Source organism: Nerophis lumbriciformis, linkage group LG22, assembly GCF_033978685.3.
Source record: "Nerophis lumbriciformis linkage group LG22, RoL_Nlum_v2.1, whole genome shotgun sequence".
In the NCBI taxonomy this organism is placed as follows: domain Eukaryota; kingdom Metazoa; phylum Chordata; class Actinopteri; order Syngnathiformes; family Syngnathidae; genus Nerophis; species Nerophis lumbriciformis.
This window is the reverse complement of record NC_084569.2, coordinates 40,434,959-40,454,958: the sequence shown is the minus strand read 5'-3', so window position 1 is coordinate 40,454,958 and position 20,000 is coordinate 40,434,959. Positions and strand designations below refer to the sequence as shown.

Sequence of the window (20,000 nt, the reverse complement as noted above, 5' to 3'; positions counted from 1 at the left end):
CAATCAAAGATGTTTGGGTTTGATCCTAAAAGCTCGACGGCAGGGGTGTCCAATGTTTCTGACTGGGGAGGGTTAGGGGGCCGCATTGGGCTTAAACAATTTGACATTGCTGGTTTTACGAGCAGAGGAGCATGTTGGGCAGCGCACACACACACACAGAGTACTTACAAGCAGACACAGTGTGTAGACAGAAAAGGGAGAACGGACGCATTTTGGTGTAAAAAGTCAAGATAAAGGTGAAGTTATAACCAGTGTTGGGTTAGTTACTGAAAACCAGTAACTAGTTACAGTTACTTTATTTCAAAAGTAACTCAGTTACTAACTCAGTTACTTACACCAAAAAGTAATGCATTACTGTGAAAAGTAACTATTTAGTTACTTCTTTTTCCCCCCCTTTTTTTAAGGCTCCCATTAATGCCCTTTTAGCCTTCATTTCAGTACTGTTATTGCACTGGAGAATAATACAATGTGTTGATCAACTTGTCATGCATTTGCATCACTGAACTCTGCTAAGCAATGTGCTCTACATACAACACACAAAGACAAAGATATGTTTCAAAAGGCCAATTTATTTCAGGCCAGAACAAATTGACAAAACTATTTTAAACAGCTGCAACATAATGGCACTTTAACTTTCAGTAGATAGGATCTTTGATCCAAGACACAACTTACATTTAACTAAAATGTTATTTTCTTTGTGCTCGACAAAAGAAAAGTATTGAGAATGTCTCCATGTTAAGAAACTCGACTTCTGGCTTCGCCATGATGTCTTGTTAGTTGTTATGAGAGTAGCGTATGTGTGTGTGTGTGGCCCATTAAGATATGACAGCATATGAGGTGAGTGACGTCAGTGAGTGAGTGGGCGAGAGAGGTGAGCGAGCGGCGACAGTGAGTGCGTGCAGGTGCTCTATCTTGGTGGATGGCTGCGTCCAATAAAGTCACAAAGTTGCAACAAACCGCCGGTCTTGTCCTTCACCCTCAGCTGTAAAGACCCACTGCCGGGTAAAGTGAAGGTTGTTAGCGCCGAAGACGTACATAGGCCCTGGAGGAACGTCTCCCCTGCGCTCCTCAACTGCGGTATGGAGTCCCCCCCGCCCCCACCCACACAAAGCACGCCTTTTCTTTTCCACCGCTGCAAAAAAACACACTCAGATCTTCTGTTTCTAGCCGATACTACATGAAAAGTAACGTAAAATAACGCAGTAACGCATCATGTAGTAACGGTAACTGAGTTACTGAATATACAAAATAACGCGTTAGATTACTACCGTATTTTCCGCACTATTAGCCGCACCTAAAAACCAAAAATTTTCTCAAAAGCTGACAGTGCGCCTTTTAACCCGGTGCGCTTTATATATGGATAAATATTACGATTCATTTTCATAAAGTTTCGATCTCGCAACTTCGGTAAACAGCCGCCATCTTTTTTCCCGGTAGAACAGGAAGCGCTTCTTCTTCTACGCAAGCAACCGCCAAGGTAAGCACCCGCCCCCATAGAACAGGAAGCGCTTCTTCTTCTACTGTAAGCAACCACCCGCCCGCGTAGAAGAAGAAAAAGCGCGCGGATATCACCGTACGTTTCATTTCCTTTGTGTGTTTACATCTGTAAAGACCACAAAATGGCTCCTACTAAGCGTCAGGGATCCGGTTCATGAAAAGACGCAATCTCTCCATCCGCACACGGATTACTATTTCACAGCAACTGATATTCCTGTGAAACGCACCGTGGATACAACGGGAGCACGTATGGTGAATATTCGCACCACAGGGAATGAGAAGTCATCCTTCACTGTGGTTCTAGCTTGCCATGCTAATGGCCAGAAACTTCCACCCATGGTGATATTCAAAAGGAAGACCTTGCCAAAAGAGACCTTTCCAGCCGGCGTCATCATAAAAGCTAACTTGAAGGGATGGATGAAGAAAAGATGAGCGAGTGGTTAAGGTAAGTTTAAGTTTACGCGAAGAGGCCGGGTGGCTTTTTTCACGCAGCTGTCCATGTTGATATACGTATGTTTGTGATTGCACATTTGCGTACATTTTGGGAGTGAACAGAGTTGTTAGAACGCTGGTTTTTAATATATTATTAAAGTTTGACTGACCTATCTGACTGTTTTTTTGACATTCCTTTAGCGCAGTTAGATGCGGCTTACAACACCGGGCGGCTTATAGGTGGACAAAGTTTTGAAATATGCCGTTCATTGAAGGCGCGGCTTTTAACCCAGGGCGCCTTATGGTGCGGAAAATACGGTAGTTACCGCCGAAACTAGCGGCGTTACAGTAACGCGTTACTTTGTAACGCGTTAGTCCCAACACTGGTTATAACACTGAAACACCCTCAGGAAGAGGTGTCGCAGTCAGCAGTGTTTTAGCTACTTCTAAATTACTAATCCTCGTCTCCGTGGCGACAAATAAAGTAAGTTTCTTACTAGTATGTTCACTATTTTATTTAAGGACTAAATGACAATAATAAACATATGTTTCATGTACTCTTAAGATTTTTTGTTCAAATAAAGGAAATAATGACATTTTTTTGTGGTCCCCTTTATTTAGAAAAGTATCGAAATACATTTTGGTACCGGTACCAAAATATTGGTATCGGGATAACTCTAGTCACAGCACAGCAATTACTCATATGACCCAATCCAAATAACCTTCCTTAGTCATGGTGCAGAAAAAAACATACATTGCAGGACGAGGAATAGCTAAATATGCTTCACTACACACCATAGGAGGATACAATAGCTCACCGGCGTCACAATGTAAACAAATGCCATGGGTGGATCTACACCTGACATCCACTGTAATGATACCAAATACAAGAGCGTATCTAGTCGATACTACTATGACTACATTGATATTTTTTATCGTCAAAATCTTTCTTCCTTTTTAAAAAAATCATATTATGTTTATAAAGTCAGTAAATACGTCCCTGGACACATGAGGACTTTGAATATGACCAATGTATGATCCTGTAACTACTTGGTATCACATCGATACCTAAATGTGTGGCATCATCCAAAACTAATGTAAAGTATCAAAGAAGAGAAGAATAAGTGATTATTACATTTTAACAGAAGTGTACATAGAACATGTTGAATCAGAAAATAAGCAGATATTAACAGTAAATGAACAAGTAGGTTAATAATCCATTTATACAGTTTGTCCCTCATAATGTGTACAAAATAATAGGTGTATAAATGACACAATATGTTACTGCAGACTAATTAGGAGTCTTTGTTTGTTTACTTACTACTAAAAGACAAGTTGTCTAGGTCAGTGGTTCTCAACCTTTTTTCAGCGATGTACTCCCTGTGAACATTTTTTTAATTCAAGTACCCCCTAATCAGAGCAAAGCATTTTTGGTTGAAAAAAAGAGATAAAGAAGTAAAATACAGCACTATGTCATCAGTTTCTGATTTATTAAATTGTATAACAGTGCAAAATATTGCTCATTTGTAGTGGTCTTTCTTGAACTATTTGGAATAAAAGATATAAAAATAACTAAAAACTTGTTGAAAAATAAACAAGTGATTCAATTATAAATAAAGATTTCTACACATAGAAGTAATCATCAACTTAAAGTGCCCTCTTTGGGGATTGTAATAGAGATCCATCTGGATTCATCAACTTAATTCTAAACATTTCTTCACAAAAAAAGAAATCTTTAAAATCAATATTTATGGAACATGTCCACAAAAAATCTAGCTGTCAACACTGAATATTGCCTTGTTGCATTTCTTTGCATTTTAGTGAGAAACCTGAGCTTGTGCTTCACTGAGTTTATGAACTTACATTCATATTTTGTTGAAGTATCATTCAATAAATATATTTATAAAGGATTTTTGAATTGTTGCTATTTTTAGAATATTTTTTAAAAATCTCACGTACCCCTTGGCATACCTTCAAGTACCCCCAGGGGTACGCGTACCCCCATTTGAGAACCACTGGTCTAGTATGTTCACTATTTTATTTAAGGACTAAATGACAATAATAAACATATGTTTCATGTACCCTAAGACTTTTTGTTCAAATAAAGACAATAATGACATTTTTTGTGATCAACTTTATTTAGAAAAGCATCGAAAACTATCAAAAAATATTGAAATACATTTTGGTACAAGTACCAAAATATTGCTATCGGGACACCCCTAATTAAAATTAAATATTTCGATACTTTTCTAAATAAAGGGGACCACAAAAAAATGGCATCATTGTCTTTATTTGAACAAAAAATCTTAGTGTACATGAAACATATGTTTATTATTGTAATTTAGTCCTTAAATAAAATAGTGAACATACTAGACAACTTGTCTTTTAGTAGTAAGTAAACAAACAAAGACTCCTAGTTTACTGTTAATATCTGCTTATTTTCTGTTTTAACATGTTCTATCTACCGTATTTTTCGGAGTATAAGTCGCTCCGGAGTATAAGTCGCACCGGCCGAAAATGCATAATAAAGAAGTAAAAAAACATATATAATTCGCACTGGAGTATAAGTCGCATTTTTTGGGGAAAATTATTTGATAAAAGCCAACAGCAAGAATAGACATTTGAAAGGCAATTTAAAATAAATGAAGAATAGTGAACAACAGGCTGAATAAGTGTACGTTATATGAGGCATAAATAACCAACTGGTATGTTAACGTAACATATTATGGTAAGAGTCATTCAAATAACTATAACATATAGAACATGCTATACGTTTACCAAACAATCTAATCGCTAAATCCCATGAAATCTTATACGTCTAGTCTCTTACGTGAATGAAATCAATAATATTATAATGTGTTCATCATTTCACACATAAGTCGCTCCTGAGTATAAGTCGCACCCCCGGCCAAACTATGAAAAAAAACTGCGACTTATAGTCTGAAAAATACAGAACACTTCTGTTAAAATGTAATAATCACTTATTCTTCTCCTTCTTTGATACTTTACATTAGTTTTGGATGATACCACACATTTAGGTATGGATCCGATACCAAGTAGTTACAGGATCATACATTGGTCATATTCAAAGTCCTCATGTGTCCAGGGACGTATTTACTGACTTTATAAACATAATATACATTTTAAAAAAAGGAAAAAAGATTTTGTGACGATAAAAAATATCGATGTAATCATAGTAGGATCGACTAGATACGCTATTGTTATTGGTATCATTACAGTGGATGTCGGGTGTAGATCCACCCATGGAATTTGTTTACATTGTGACGCCGGTGAGCTATTGTATCCTCCTACGGTGTGTAGTGAAGCATGTTTAGCTATTCCTCGTCCTCCAGAAGAAACTCACTTTATTCGTCGCCATGGAGACAAACATTAGTGATTTAGAAGTAGCTAAAACACTGTGGATGGATGTTAGCTGCTAGCTAGTTAGCCATGTCTTAAAGCAGCTCTTCCTGAGGGTGTTTCAGTGTTATAACTTCACCTTTATCTTTACTTTTTACACCAAAATGCGTCCATTCTCCCTTTTCTGTCTATACCCTGTGTCTGCTTGTAAGTACTCTGTGTGTGTGCTAAGGCTGAAACGATGCGTCGACGTCATCGGTTACGTAAATACGTCGACGCCGTTTTTGTGCGTCGATGCGTCGCATATTTACGTCACACTACTGTCATGGCGGAGCGCAAAGCAGACGATGCAAGCGCTGCGAGCGAGGGGGAAAAAAGCACGCCAAAAGTCGTCAAAAGTGTGGGAGTATTTCAATAAACGGCCTAATAATGTTGTTGTATGCACACTGTGTCGAGCAGAAATGGCCTATCATAGCAGCACAACGGCTATGAAGGAACATTTGAAAAGAAAACACCCGACAGCGTTCTTGCCATCACTATCAACTAGTCAATCGTCCGCGTGAGTATACGTTGTCATCATTACACAAAAACATGAATGTGTCATTTGTATCTGCGTTGTAAATTCATAAACTAAAGCACCGTTTCGCTCTGAGAGGCGCGTTTGGCCTGCCTGTTCAGTGTTTACAAAGACGCGCTCCTCTTTAACGCTGTGGAGAGGCGGGGCCGGCGAACGAGCGGCGAGGCGGGGCGCGCCGGGAGCGACGCCGCAATCGCACGATCATCCAATCTCCTCTCGCTGAAGAAAAGGGGAGCAGCAGAGAGATAGGGAAGAGAGACGGGAAGGAACCAGAGTGAAGCTGACGTGGAGCGAGAGAGGAGGAGAGACAGAGGACGACGAGCGAGCGAGGAAGAGGAGCTGAAAAGCGAGGAAAGAAAGAGAAAAGAGTTGGAAGAGAAAATACTTTGTAAAATTAAAAGATTGTAAACCTGGCAAAGCCGTCTGGCGTTCAGTCTGTCGGTCCTGAAAGAACCCCACGGCACAAGACGTGTCACAAACGCTAACGTTAATTAGTTGTGCAAATACCTTTTACAACATTAACAGTTACATATACTATGTACAAACTAACAATTAACTTTCACTTTAATCATACTATCATTGTTGTGTTATTAAGCACAATAAGCAATACTTTTACTTTTGTTGAAATGTTTACACTGTACACTTTTTTGTATTGGATGTTTAGCTTTATTTTTGCACATTTTAGCAAATAAGCAATACTTTTACTTTTGTTGAAATGTTTACACTTGTTACAGAATATTTCCGTTTTGCACTTTTTTGTATTGGATGTTTATCTTTATTTTTGCACATTTTAAAGCAAAATAAGCAATACTTTTACTTTTGAAATGCTTATACTATTGCAGAATATTAAGATTCGCACTGGATGTTTACTTTTATATTTGCACATTAAAAAGCAAATAAGCTACTTTTAATTTTGTTAAATGTTAAAAGTTTTAAATGTTTACATTGTTACAGAATGTTTTGTCATGTTGTTGTCAATGTTGACTGAGTGGCCATACTTTTTTGGGGGTAGATTAAAGCCATGCCTTTTGAAAAAACTGGCCTACATTTATTTTTTCATCTTCATTTTAAATTAAAAAAAAAAAAATCGGTAAAAGGAAAAATAATCTATAGATTAATCGAAAAAAAAATCTATAGATTAACCGATTAATCGAAAAAATAATCTACAGATTAATCGATAGAAAAATAATCGTTAGCTGCAGCCTTAGTGTGTGCGCTGCCCAACATGCTCCTCTGCTCGTAAAACCAGCAATGTCACCACGTGACGACGACGCGCCGTCATGCCTGTAGAAAATAAATAAATAAATGGCAAACCGGTACTTTTCAAACAGAGTATAGTACTGTTTTTTGATTCATTAGTACCGGTACACCGTACAACCCCAGCTGTGACTCCTTGCAAGTACAATTCATAAAAATACAATTAATTGTTGAGTAACTTTTGTTGGTCACTAGATGGCGACAAACTTGCAGCAATAAGACTGTTGGCTATTAGAATATGATATGCAACCAGTTTAGTTTGCTTATACAACTCCTGCCATCTCACGGGCCAGATTGAAGGGCCGTAGTTTGGACACACCAAAACTAGGAGAGGGGTAAGTGTCCTGGAGCCATGGTGCCGGTGCTGATCCGGCTGTTTAGAAAAGCTCAGAAGAGATCAATGGTTGTCGCTACATCACCAAGAGAACCTCTCTTGCATTAACCTGCCACTCGGAACCTAACTCCCCTCCAAATGTGTGAAAATGTTTAGACTGGCCGAGTGAAACAACGCTGGAAAAGGACCGTTTGGAAGTGCGGGTGATCCATCAAGCTTTTGTCCAACACCGCATGCAGCAAACTGATCTGTTTGTGTTACAAAGCTTTGAAGGGGAACTGCACTTTTTGGGAATCATTCACAATCACTATGGAAGACAACAGCACACCTTTTTCTTTTTTTTATGCATTCTAACTCAAGAACAAACCCTAGGCTAAAGTTTGAATTTCCAGGAAAACCGGAATTTGGTTTGGAACTTGGGAAAGTGTTAAGTTTGGATGTCCAGGATGAGTGGAATGTGTTGAAGTTGGAATGGGTTGAATAGGTTGAAAAATGTAGGAATTGTGGTTCTTGGAAAAAATGTCCCATTCATTTCAATGGGAACTTCCTGGAAATTTTGAAAAAAGCGGGATTTTTTTTTTTAGAAAATGCTAAAAAAAAAAAATGTGAATGTTCTGATTGAGTTGAAATGGTTGGTGTTGGCATTTTTCAAATCGGTCGAGAAAAGTTGAGGTAGTAACATTTTTAATTGAGAAATGCTGTTATGGAATTCTTGGAATTTCGGGAAAACCGGGGAATTTTTCCAGTTGAAAAAAACAAACTTAGATTTTTGTCCAGATTAAGAGGAATGTTTTGACAGTGGAACGGTTCAAGTGGGTTGAAAAATGTGGCAGGAGTAGACGACAGAAAAAAGGGTGGAAATAGGATTTGGAAAAAAGGGAATGCCTGGAATGTTTTTGAACTTGGAAAAATGATAGTTTGAATGTCCAGGATAGAATAGAATAGAATAGAATAGAAAGTACTTTATTGATCCCTGGGGGGAATTCAGCACCACAGTTCGCTCACAATAAACAATAACCACTTAGGTATTTTTTTTTTTACATGTGAATAATATAAATACAGTCTATTATACAGCATTATTCACATGTGAATAACATACATAGTCTATTATACAGTATTAATCACAAGTGAATAATATAAATACAGTCTATTATACAGCATTATTCACATGTGAATAACATAAATAGTGTATCAGCATTATTCACATGTGAATAATATAAATACAGTCTATTATAAAGCATTATTCACATGTGAATAACATAAATACAGTCTATTATACAGCATTATTCACATGTGAATAATATAAATACAGTCTATTATACAGCATTATTCACAAGTGAATAATATAAATACAGTCTATTATACAGCATTATTCACATGTGAATAACATAAATACAGTCTATTATACAGCATTATTCACATGTGAATAATATAAATACAGTCTATTATACAGCATTATTCACATGTGAATAATATAAGTACAGTCGATTATATAGCACTATTCACATGTGAATAATATAAATACAGTCTATTATACAGCATTATTCACATGTGAATAATATAAATACAGTCTATTATACAGCATTATTCACATGTGAATAATATAAATATAGTCTATTATACAGCATTATTCACATGTGAATAATATAAGTACAGTCTATTATATAGCATTATTTACATGTGAATAATATAAATACAGTCTATTATACAGCATTATTCACATGTGAATAAGATAAACAGTCTATTATTCACATGTGAATAATATAAATAAAGTCTATTATACAGCATTATTCACATGTGAATAACATAAATACAGTCTATTATACAGCATTATTCACATGTGAATAATACAAATAGTCTATTATACAGCATTATTCACATGTGAATAACATAAATACAGTCTATTATAGAGCATTATTCACATGTGAATAATATAAATACAGTCTATTATACAGCATTATTCACATGTGAATAATATAAATAGTCTATTATACAGCATTATTCACATGTGAATAACATAAATACAGTCTAATATAGAGCATTATTCACATGTGAATAATATAAATACAGTCTATTATACAGCATTCTTCACATGCGAATAATATAAATAATTTCTATTACACATTTAAGTACAGGCAAAAAGGAACATATGCATTATTATCATTATATATGAGTGGGATATGTTGAAGGTGGAATGGTTTGAATCGGTTGAAAAATGTGGAAATGGTGGAAGTTTGAAAAATGGCCAATTCATTTTGAATGGGAGAAATGTCCTGGAATTTTGGGAAATCTGGGAATTTTTGGAATTTGTCAAGGGAAAGCCCACGATTCCCGGATAGGCTGAACAGTTTGAAGTTGGAACGGTTTGAATCGGATGAAAAATGTGGAAGGTAGAGCACAAAAACATCTGGAGGAGGAGAAGAAGAAGGAGAAGAAGAAGAAGAAATAGATTAATTTTGGTAAATGCAATCAAAATGATTGTTTGCTTTATTTTTGTGAGAAAAGGCGCTCAAACTGTCAACTTTATGACGCCACGAAGGAAAAACTGCAGCCTAGTGAGTGTTGTAATATTACTCTTGGCGACCAGAAATATAATTGGTTATAAGAGCCTGAGTGTGTGCATAAAAGACACAACCAATAAAAATGCAGTTCAAGTCCATTTATAATAGATTTTAAATGTATTATTGTTTGTTAACTTATGTAAATAATTGTATTTACTACAAATAATCATGTACGAACAATAAACTCAATTGACAACTAAGATTCAGTTCAATCGTCATGTGTTTATACTCCAGGCGATGTCCAGAGTTTATATGAAAAAGAAAAAAAAATAGGTTTGATAGGTCTAAGGCAGGGGTGTCCAAACTACGGCCCGCCGATGTCTTCAATTTGGCCTGCGAAACATAAGGAATTTTGACTGCATTCATTTTAAAAGACTGACTTTAATTATGCCATTTTTTCGCCATCAAGAGGACAATGTGAGGAATTCAGGCCAATGACCTTCAAGTATGGCCTGAAAGGAACAATGTGCAGCATTTACTTATATGACCCAATGCAAACAACCTTATCTAGTCATTGTGCAAAAAAGAAAAAAAGGCAACCGACACGAAATCGTAACAGACATGGTCACATATTAGAGATGCGCGGTTTGCGGGCACAACCGCGGAGTCCGCGGATTATCCGCGGATCGGGCGGATGAAATTTAAAAAAATTAGATTTTATCCGCGGGTCTGGTCGGGTCGGGTCGGGCGGTTGAAATTAAAAAAAAATTGATTTTAAATAGATTCAGGCGGGTGGCAGTTAAACCAAGTCGGAAATATATATACATAGTTAAATGTTGTTACCCACATACGAAAAACGAGCAGCATATGCCACAACAGAAGAAGAAAAAAGAAAAGAGATGGACACTTTTACGGAGCGGAGAAGGCCCCCGACGCCTCGCCGGGGTCCTGGACCGAGGCCCCTTACCCTGAGAGGGCCCCACCGGGAGCCGTAGCTGAGGCGATCCGCGAGAAGGGCCCGACGCACGTCCAGGGTCACCACCGCGCCCACCGCACCGACACCCCGCCTCGTCCGCCTTCGCTGCCACGCGCAGCAGGTAAGCAGCTTACCTGCCCGCCACCCCCGTGGTCGGGGGCTCGTAACAGGGGTCACTCCGCGCGCTCCGCCCGCGCAGGTTGCCTGCCCGCCACCCCTGTTGCCGGGGGCGCGTAACAGGGGTCACTCCGCGCGCAGTGCGCTCACGAAGGGGGTGGGGCTCACCCTGGTTGATATAGACAGCAGGACGGTGGCCATGGACGTCGGAACCCGCTAAGGAGTGTGTAACAACCCACCTGCCGAATCAACTAGCCCTGAAAATGGATGGCGCTGGAGCGTTGGGCCCATACCCGGCCGTCGCCGGCAGCGAGACGCGCTTGGAGGTGCGCTCAGCGCGGCTCCCATATGATTGCGCACTGGTGTGCGTCTGGGTCGTGACAGCGTGGCACGCGAATGTCAGTGCTGCATTGGATCAGTCTCCTTTCTTTAACAGGCAAAAGCTTTATAACCTCACTAATGCCTTGCATCGTCTATATTAGATATATAACAACGGGCGGGTGCGGGCGGATGGCGGGCGGGTACGGTTCTGATCAAATGTTACATCGGGTGGATGGCGGATGGTTGACGACTTTCTGATGCGGTTGCGGATGAAATAATTGCCTATCCGCGCATCTCTATCACATATAAACACAACCTGCTCACTGAACTTTGTGGATATTATAAAAAAATGTTCTTGCACCATAAAAAAATTCCAAATTACACCCATTTAAATCCATTATGTAGCATGATGGGAAAATGCGAAACACTCTCCACACTTTTATCCATGTTTGACACATTTTAACTGATTGATTACAAAACTTTAAGGAGGTTGTCACGGAAGTAAACAAGGTAGGAGTCGAACTTTCACATAATCTTAATATCTAATTATATTAATTAATCGTTATATATATATATATATATATATATATATATATATATATATATGCTTTTGGCCCGCAACCAAATTTTTTTAGCCCATTGCAGCCCCCAATTCAAAAGGTTTGGACACCCCTGGTGTAAGAGGGAATGAAAAGCTTTGTGAAGTCAATTCGTAACTACTATGCCGCTTTGGCATTAATTGAAAAAGTAAACAAAACCCCGAAAATGGGCAAAAAGCATGGAAAAAAAAAATTTTAGACAGTATATTTTAGGAAATAAGTTTTTTTTGTTTTTTTTAAATAATCAATACAAAAAATAAAGATATATCAATAAAAAATAGATTACAAATATTTAATATTTCTGATACATTATATTACATTATATTAAAATAATTATTTTATTACAAAACAAATATGATACAAATAAAAGAATAACAAAATAAAATAAATACAATTACACAACATTTTTTTTTAAATTAATATTGTTATTTGCAGAAGAAGATATTGTATTGGAGATGCTTTTTTATTTGAATTGTGCAAATAAAGAGCATTTTTACTTTGTTGTGTTTGAAATTAATTGGTGGAATGTATTTGTATTAAATAATTAAAAGTAGAATAAATAAAATGTATAAATGAAAAATGTGAATATCGAATTATGTTATAGAATTATAATATAAAACAAACAATACAAATAAAAAATAAAATAATTTATTAAAATTACAAAATATATTTTTGATATTACTAATGCTTGTTGCAGATAAAGGTAAATGTTTTTTTTATTTGAATTGTGTACATAAATAGTATTTTTGTTTTTATGAGTAAAATAATCACAATTAAAAATAATTCAAATGTATGCATAAAATATTGTAATATAATACATTATTAAAATATATATAATAACAATAAAAGGATACAAAATACAAAATATATATTTCTAATAATACTATTGTTTTTTGCTGATGAAAATATTGTACTAAACATGCTTTTTTATTTAAATTGTGCAGATGGAGAGTATATTTGGTTTGAAAAATATATTTTGTTCAAATTTAGCCACATTATCTTTTTTAATGTGGCTTGTTTACGTGTCCGAAACAGATCAATTATAAGCGTAAGCAAATATTTGATAGGAGAACCAGTCAGGAACCTTTCGAGTACGAGCGTTCATCTGAGCCGTGTCCTCTCCTGACCAAAGGTATGTTCCCCACCTGTGTCAATGTAGTGTGTCTCTAGTGGATTAGCCAGCCTTGTTTTGTGGATCAGCTCACACCTCTGCTGCACTTTGTTATGTTTGCCTCGGCAGGCATTCACCCAAAACGCTCGGCGGCTACACGGGTCACGTCAGCGCTGCCAAGACAGGTGGCTCCTTTTCTCCCGACTTTCCAAAGAATTCCTTTCATAGCTGAACCATGACATGAGTCGTGACAGGTCACACCTTCAGACATCGAGGTCTTCTTCTACTCGATTTTCTTTGCTGCTGCTGTTAGACTCCTGCACGTAGCGTGGGAAATGAACATCATGTATGGCGCAGTCGACTGACAGCCAAAGAGGTTTTCACACCTACCCTCGTTTTCTAAATACCGTATTTTCCGCACTATTAGCCGCACCTAAAAACCACAAATTTACTCAAAAGCTGACAGTGCGGCTTATAACCCGGTGCGCTTTATATATGGATTAATATTAAGATTCATTTTCATAAAGTTTCGGTCTCGCAACTACGGTAAACAGCCGCCATCTTTTTTCCCCGTAGAAGAGGAAGTGCTTCTTCTTCTACGCAAGCAACCGCCAAGGTAAGCACCCGCCCCCATAGAACAGGAAGCGCTTCTTCTTCTACTGTAAGCAACCACCCGCCCGCGTAGAAGAAGAAAAAGCGCGCGGATATTACGTTTCATTTCCTTTGTGTGTTTACATCTGTAAAGACCACAAAATGGCTCCTACTAAGCGACAGGTTTCCGGTTCATGAAAAGACGCAATCTCTCCATCCGCACACGGACTACTATTTCACAGCAACTGCCTAAAGACTTTCAAGAAAAGCTGGCTACTTTCCGTGCATATTGTAAAAACAAGATAGCTGAAAAAAAGATCCGGCCAGAGAACATTATCAACATGGACGAGGTTCCACTGACTTTTGATATTCCTGTGAACCGCACTGTGGATACAACGGGAGCACGTACGGTGAATATTCGCACCACAGGGAATGAGAAGTCATCCTTCACTGTGGTTCTAGCTTGCCATGCTAATGGCCAGAAACTTCCACCCATGGTGATATTCAAAAGGAAGACCTTGCCAAAAGAGACCTTTCCAGCCGGCGTCATCATAAAAGCTAACTCGAAGGGATGGATGGATGAAGAAAAGATGAGCGAGTGGTTAAGGTAAGTTTACGCGAAGAGGCCGGGTGGCTTTTTTCACGCAGCTCCGTCCATGTTGATATACGACTCCATGCGCGCCCACATCACGCTGGTTTTTAATATATAATTAAAGTTTGACTGACCTATCTGACTGTTTTTTTGACATTCCTTTAGCGCAGTTAGATGCGGCTTATAACACGGGGCGGCTTATAGGTGGACAAAGTTTTGAAATATGCCGTTCATTGAAGGCGCGGCTTATAACCCAGGGCGGCTTATGGTGCGGAAAATACGGTATTTAACTTCATCAAGCCTTTTTTAATAAAATGACGCACTATGATTTGTGTTTATCGGTATTGGCCAATACACGAAGCTCCAATATCACTGTCGTATGAGAATTAAACAAAATTGCATCTCAACTCTTAAAACGCTTCATTCACTGTAAAACGTACATAATTGTGTGAATGCTCCAAAACATTCACACACATTGTTTTCTACACCAAAATTCATCTATTTATTCAACTTCTTCTAGTTCTTCTTCTCCAGATTTTGGAGCGCTCTCTCTACCTTCCACATTTCTCATCCGATTCAAACCGTTCCAACTTCAAACTGTTCAGCCTATTCAGGGAATCGCGGGCATTCCCTTGACAAATTCCAAAAATTCCCAGATTTCTCAGAATTCCAGGTTTTTCCCATTCAAAATGAATTGGCCATTTTTCAATCTTCCACCATTTCCACATGTTTCAACCGATTCAAACCATTCCACCTTCAACATATTCCACTCATCCTGGAAATTCAAACTACCCCTTTTCCAAGTTAAAAAAAAATTCCAGCATTTCCCAGAATTCCTGGTCTTCCAAAGCCCTATTTCCACCCTTTTTTCTGGCGACTACTCCTCCCACATTTTTCAACCTACTTCAACCATTCCACCATCAAAACATTCCTCTTAATTAGGACAAAAAAGGAAGTTGTTTTTTGAACGGGAAAAATTGCATCTTATTTGGTCAAAGTCCCTAGAAGGAGTTTGTTAAAGAACGACCCATTTTTTCACCAAAAAATTGCCAAAAACAATCAGAGCAAAGATTGGTGCCATACCACGGCCATACGTTATGGCGTAGGAAAAATGTGTTCGCAATGTATCATTGTCTATATGTGTAGTATCGGTCATTTTAACCACGTCTCATTTGGTCAAAGTCCCGAGGAAGAGTGTGTTAAAGTACGACCTATTTTTTCACCAAAAAAAAATAAATAAAAAAAAAAATACATATACCGTATTTTCCGCACTATAAGGCGCACCTAAAAACCACACATTTTCTCAAAAGCTGACAGTGCGCCTTATAACCCGGTGCGCTTTATTACGATTCATTTTCATAAAGTTTCGATCTCGCAACTTCGGTAAACAGCCGCCATCTTTTTTCCCGGTAGAACAGGAAGCGCTTCTTCTTCTACGCAAGCAACCGCCAAGGAAAGCACCCGCCCCCATAGAACAGGAAGCGCTTCTTCTTCTACTGTAAGCAACCACCCGCCCCCGGAAGAAGAAGAAAAAACGCGCGGATATCACCGTACGTTTCATTTCCTGTTTACATCTGTAAAGACCACAAAATGGCTCCTACTAAGCGACAAGGATCCGGTTCATAAAAAGACGCAATCTCTCCATCCGCACACGGATTACTACCGTATTTCACAGCAACTGATATTCCTGTGAACCGCACTGTGGAACGGGAGCACGTACGGTGAATATTCGCACCACAGGGAATGAGAAGTCATCCTTCACTGTGGTTCTAGCTTGCCATGCTAATGGCCAGAAACTTCCACCCATGGTGATATTCAAAAGGAAGACCTTGCCAAAAGAGACCTTTCCAGCCGGCGTCATCATAAAAGCTAACTCGAAGGGATGGATGGATGAAGAAAAGATGAGCGAGTGGTTAAGGGAAGTTTACGCGAAGAGGCCGGGTGGCTTTTTTCACACAGCTCCGAAGGCGAACACACCTTCACTAAGACGGGCAGACAGCGCCGGACGACATACGCCAACATTTGCCAGTGGATCGTAAATGCCTGGGCAGATATTTCGGTCACAACTGTGGTCCGAGCTTTCCGGAAGGCAGGATTCACAGAACTACTGGACAACAACAGCGACACTGACTCCGATGATTTCGACGAGACGGAACCGGCCATTTTGCATCCCACGCTTGCGCAACTTTTCAATTCGGACACCGAAGACGAAGAATTCGAAGGATTTACGAATGAAGAATAACTTCAGAAGGTGAGCGCTATGTTTATTTTGTGTGTTGTGACATTAACGTTCGAGCAACATTATGTTGCTATTGCTCTACACCATTTTGAATTTTACTATGTTTGTGATTGCACATTTGCGTACATTTTGGGACAGAGTTGTTAGAACGCTGGTTTTCAATATATTATTAAAGTTTGACTGAACTATCTGACTGTTTTTTTGACATTCCCTTTAGCGCAGCGTAGGCGCGGCTTATAATCCGGGGCGGCTTATTGGTGGACAAAGTTATGAAATATGTAATTCATTGAAGGTGCGGCTAATAATCCGGTGCGCCTTATAGTGCGGAAAATACGGTATATATATATATATATATATATATATATATATATATATATGTATATATATATATATACACACACACATATATATATATATACACACACACACACACACACACATATATATATATATACATATATATACACATATACATAATGTATATATATATACACACACACACATATATATATATACATATATATACACATATACATCATGTATATATATATATATACACACACACACACACACACACATATATATATATATACACACACACATATATATATATATACATACATTGATATATACAGTATATAATTTATATTTATTTATTTTGCCGTTTTTGTTTACATGTTAAAGGTGTTTTAATGAATATACATGCATGTTTAACACATATAGATTCCTTTCTTTCATGAAGACAAGAATATAAGTTGGTGTATTACCTGATTCTGATGACTTGCATTGATTGTAATCAGACAGTAGTGATGATAACGTCCTCGTTTTCAAATGGAGGAGAAAAAAAGTTCCTCCTTTCTGTCTAATACCACATGAATGTGGTTGGTTTTTGGTATCTTATTTGTCCAGCTTCCATATTCGTTTTTATACACTTTACAAGAAATACATTGGCGGCAAACTCCGTAGCTTGCTAGCTTGTTTGCGCTGGCTTTCGGAGACTCTTATTTTGAAAGCGCAGGCGCGATGGAGCGGCACTTTTATTGTGAAGACAGGAACTGTGCAGTCAGTCTTTAGGCTTTTGACGGGATGTACGGTTAAAATAAAAAAAGGATCTTTTTTCCTTCACACTTTTGATTGATTGATTGGAACTTTTATTAGTAGATTGTACAGAACAGTACATATTCCGTACAATTGACCACTAAATGGTAACACCCGAATACGTTTTTCAACTTGTTTAAGTCAGGTCATGTGACCGCCTGGCTCTGTTTGATTGGTCCAACGTCACCAGTGACTGCATCTGATTGGTGGAACGGAGTGAACGTCACCAGTGACTGTATTTGTTGAAACGCAGGCACTATGAAGGTCTGTCTGACAGACCAAAACAAACAAAGCGTGCATTAACAGATCGATAAAAATTAGTAGCGAGCTGAATGTAGATAAAAGTAGCGGAGTAAAAGTAGCGTTCCTTCTCTATAAATATACTCAAGTAAAAGTAAAAGTATGTTGCATTAAAACTACTCTTAGAAGTACAATTTATCCCAAAAGTTACTCAAGTAGATGTAACGGAGTAAATGTAGCGCGTTACTACCTACCTCTGGGCAAAACCAAGATGGCCGACAGCTTGATCTTTTTCGGGCATGGGTTACTGAGACTTTTATGTGCGTCCTGTAATGATAGACGTGTCCTGCGATTTTCGTGCTGATACGTGAAACTGGTAAGAGGGGCTGATTTTTTTTCTAATTTTATAGGTGCCGCTAGTGAGCTAATTTTGAAATGTAATTTTCAGGACCTCCGAAATATAAAATTTTTCGCCATAAATGACTTTAATTTATGGGGACTTTTCGTGCATGTTTGATGGCCTCAAAAAGGCATCCAAACGTATAGAAGATACAACTATTTCAATAGGGCCCCGGCGATGATTGCCCCGCTGTTCGGGTCAAAATAATATATATGTGTAAAGATATGAAATGTACCTTTGCAAGCTCTGCGGTGTGAGATGGACTTCGTCATGTCCCTGTAGAATCCTTCCTTGCAGTAGTGGCAATGGCGGCCCGCCGTGTTGTGGCGACAGTTCAGACACACGCCTCCACTCCTGCGGCCCGACAGCTTGTACAGCTCCATGTTGAAGCGGCAGCGGCGGGCGTGAAGGTTGCAGTGGCACGCTGGTAGGGCAGCAGACAGGAAGACCACCAATGAAAACGCAAGCTTTAGCTTGACAATTTACAGGTTGACATTTTTGCTGGCGAAAAGGCCGGTCTTGGTTCAAATTCTTGCACTTACATATAGTGCATGTACTGTAATAACATATTCACTGGGAGAGATCTCATTTTAAATTATTTCAACGTTAAATATCAATACAGAGGTGTCTCAATTACCGTCCATCACTTTTTGTATAATTTGGCAAAAATGTTGCCCTGGTTTTAGGAAAAAGGAAGCTAGCCCGCAAGGAGATTGCATTCAATTTAAAAGCTGCCATTTTGTCGCCATGAAGCCATGCGAATAATTCAGATCAATGATCTTAATTATGTTTGAATAAAGTTAGGCTCAGCCTTTACTTGTATGACCCAATGCAAACAACCTTCCCGAGTCATGGTGCAAAACAAAATACAAAAATTAAAAAAAATACAAAGTTATACCCATTTCAATCAATTATGATGGGAAAAATGCAAAAATCTCACACATTTATCCATGTTTGCCGCACTTTAGCTGCTTGATATTTCTGATCGATTACAAAACCTTAAAGAGGTTGTCACGGACGTAAACAAGGTAGGTGTTAAACTTTCACATACTTTTAATATCTAATTGTATTCATTATATATCCATTATATTAATAGAATATGTACACATATACAGGCTATATATATATATATATATATATATATATATATATATATATATATATATATATATATATATATATATATATATATATATATGTGTGTGTGTGTATATATACATACATATATACATGTACATACATACATACATACAGGCTATATATATGTATATATATATATATATATATATATATATATATATATATATATATATATATATATATATATACCGTATTTTCCGCACTATTAGCCGCACCTAAAAACCACAAATTTACTCAAAAGCTGACAGTGCGGCTTATAACCCGGTGCGCTTTATATATGGATTAATATTAAGATTCATTTTCATAAAGTTTAGGTCTCGCAACTACGGTAAACAGCCGCCATCTTTTTTCCCCGTAGAAGAGGAAGTGCTTCTTCTTCTACGCAAGCAACCGCCAAGGTAAGCACCCGCCCCCATAGAACAGGAAGCGCTTCTTCTTCTACAGTAAGCAACCACCCGCCCCCGTAGAAGAAGAAGAAGCGCGCGGATATTACGTTTCATTTCCTTTGTGTGTTTACATCTGTAAAGACCACAAAATGGCTCCTACTAAGCGACAGGTTTCCGGTTCATGAAAAGACGCAATCTCTCCATCCGCACACGGACTACTATTTCACAGCAA

At 38.1% G+C, this 20,000-nt stretch overlaps 1 protein-coding gene across 1 annotated transcript in view; it reads right to left on the bottom strand.

The window, feature by feature from the left end:
- Positions 1–20,000, bottom strand: part of ntn1b (netrin 1b) — a 206,059-nt gene that overhangs the window by 77,751 nt on the left and 108,308 nt on the right. Inside the window, exon 3 of the mRNA XM_061973861.2 lies at positions 18,478–18,666. Within this exon, the coding sequence (XP_061829845.2) occupies positions 18,478–18,666 (189 nt within the window). The remainder of the gene's footprint in view (positions 1–18,477; positions 18,667–20,000) is intronic.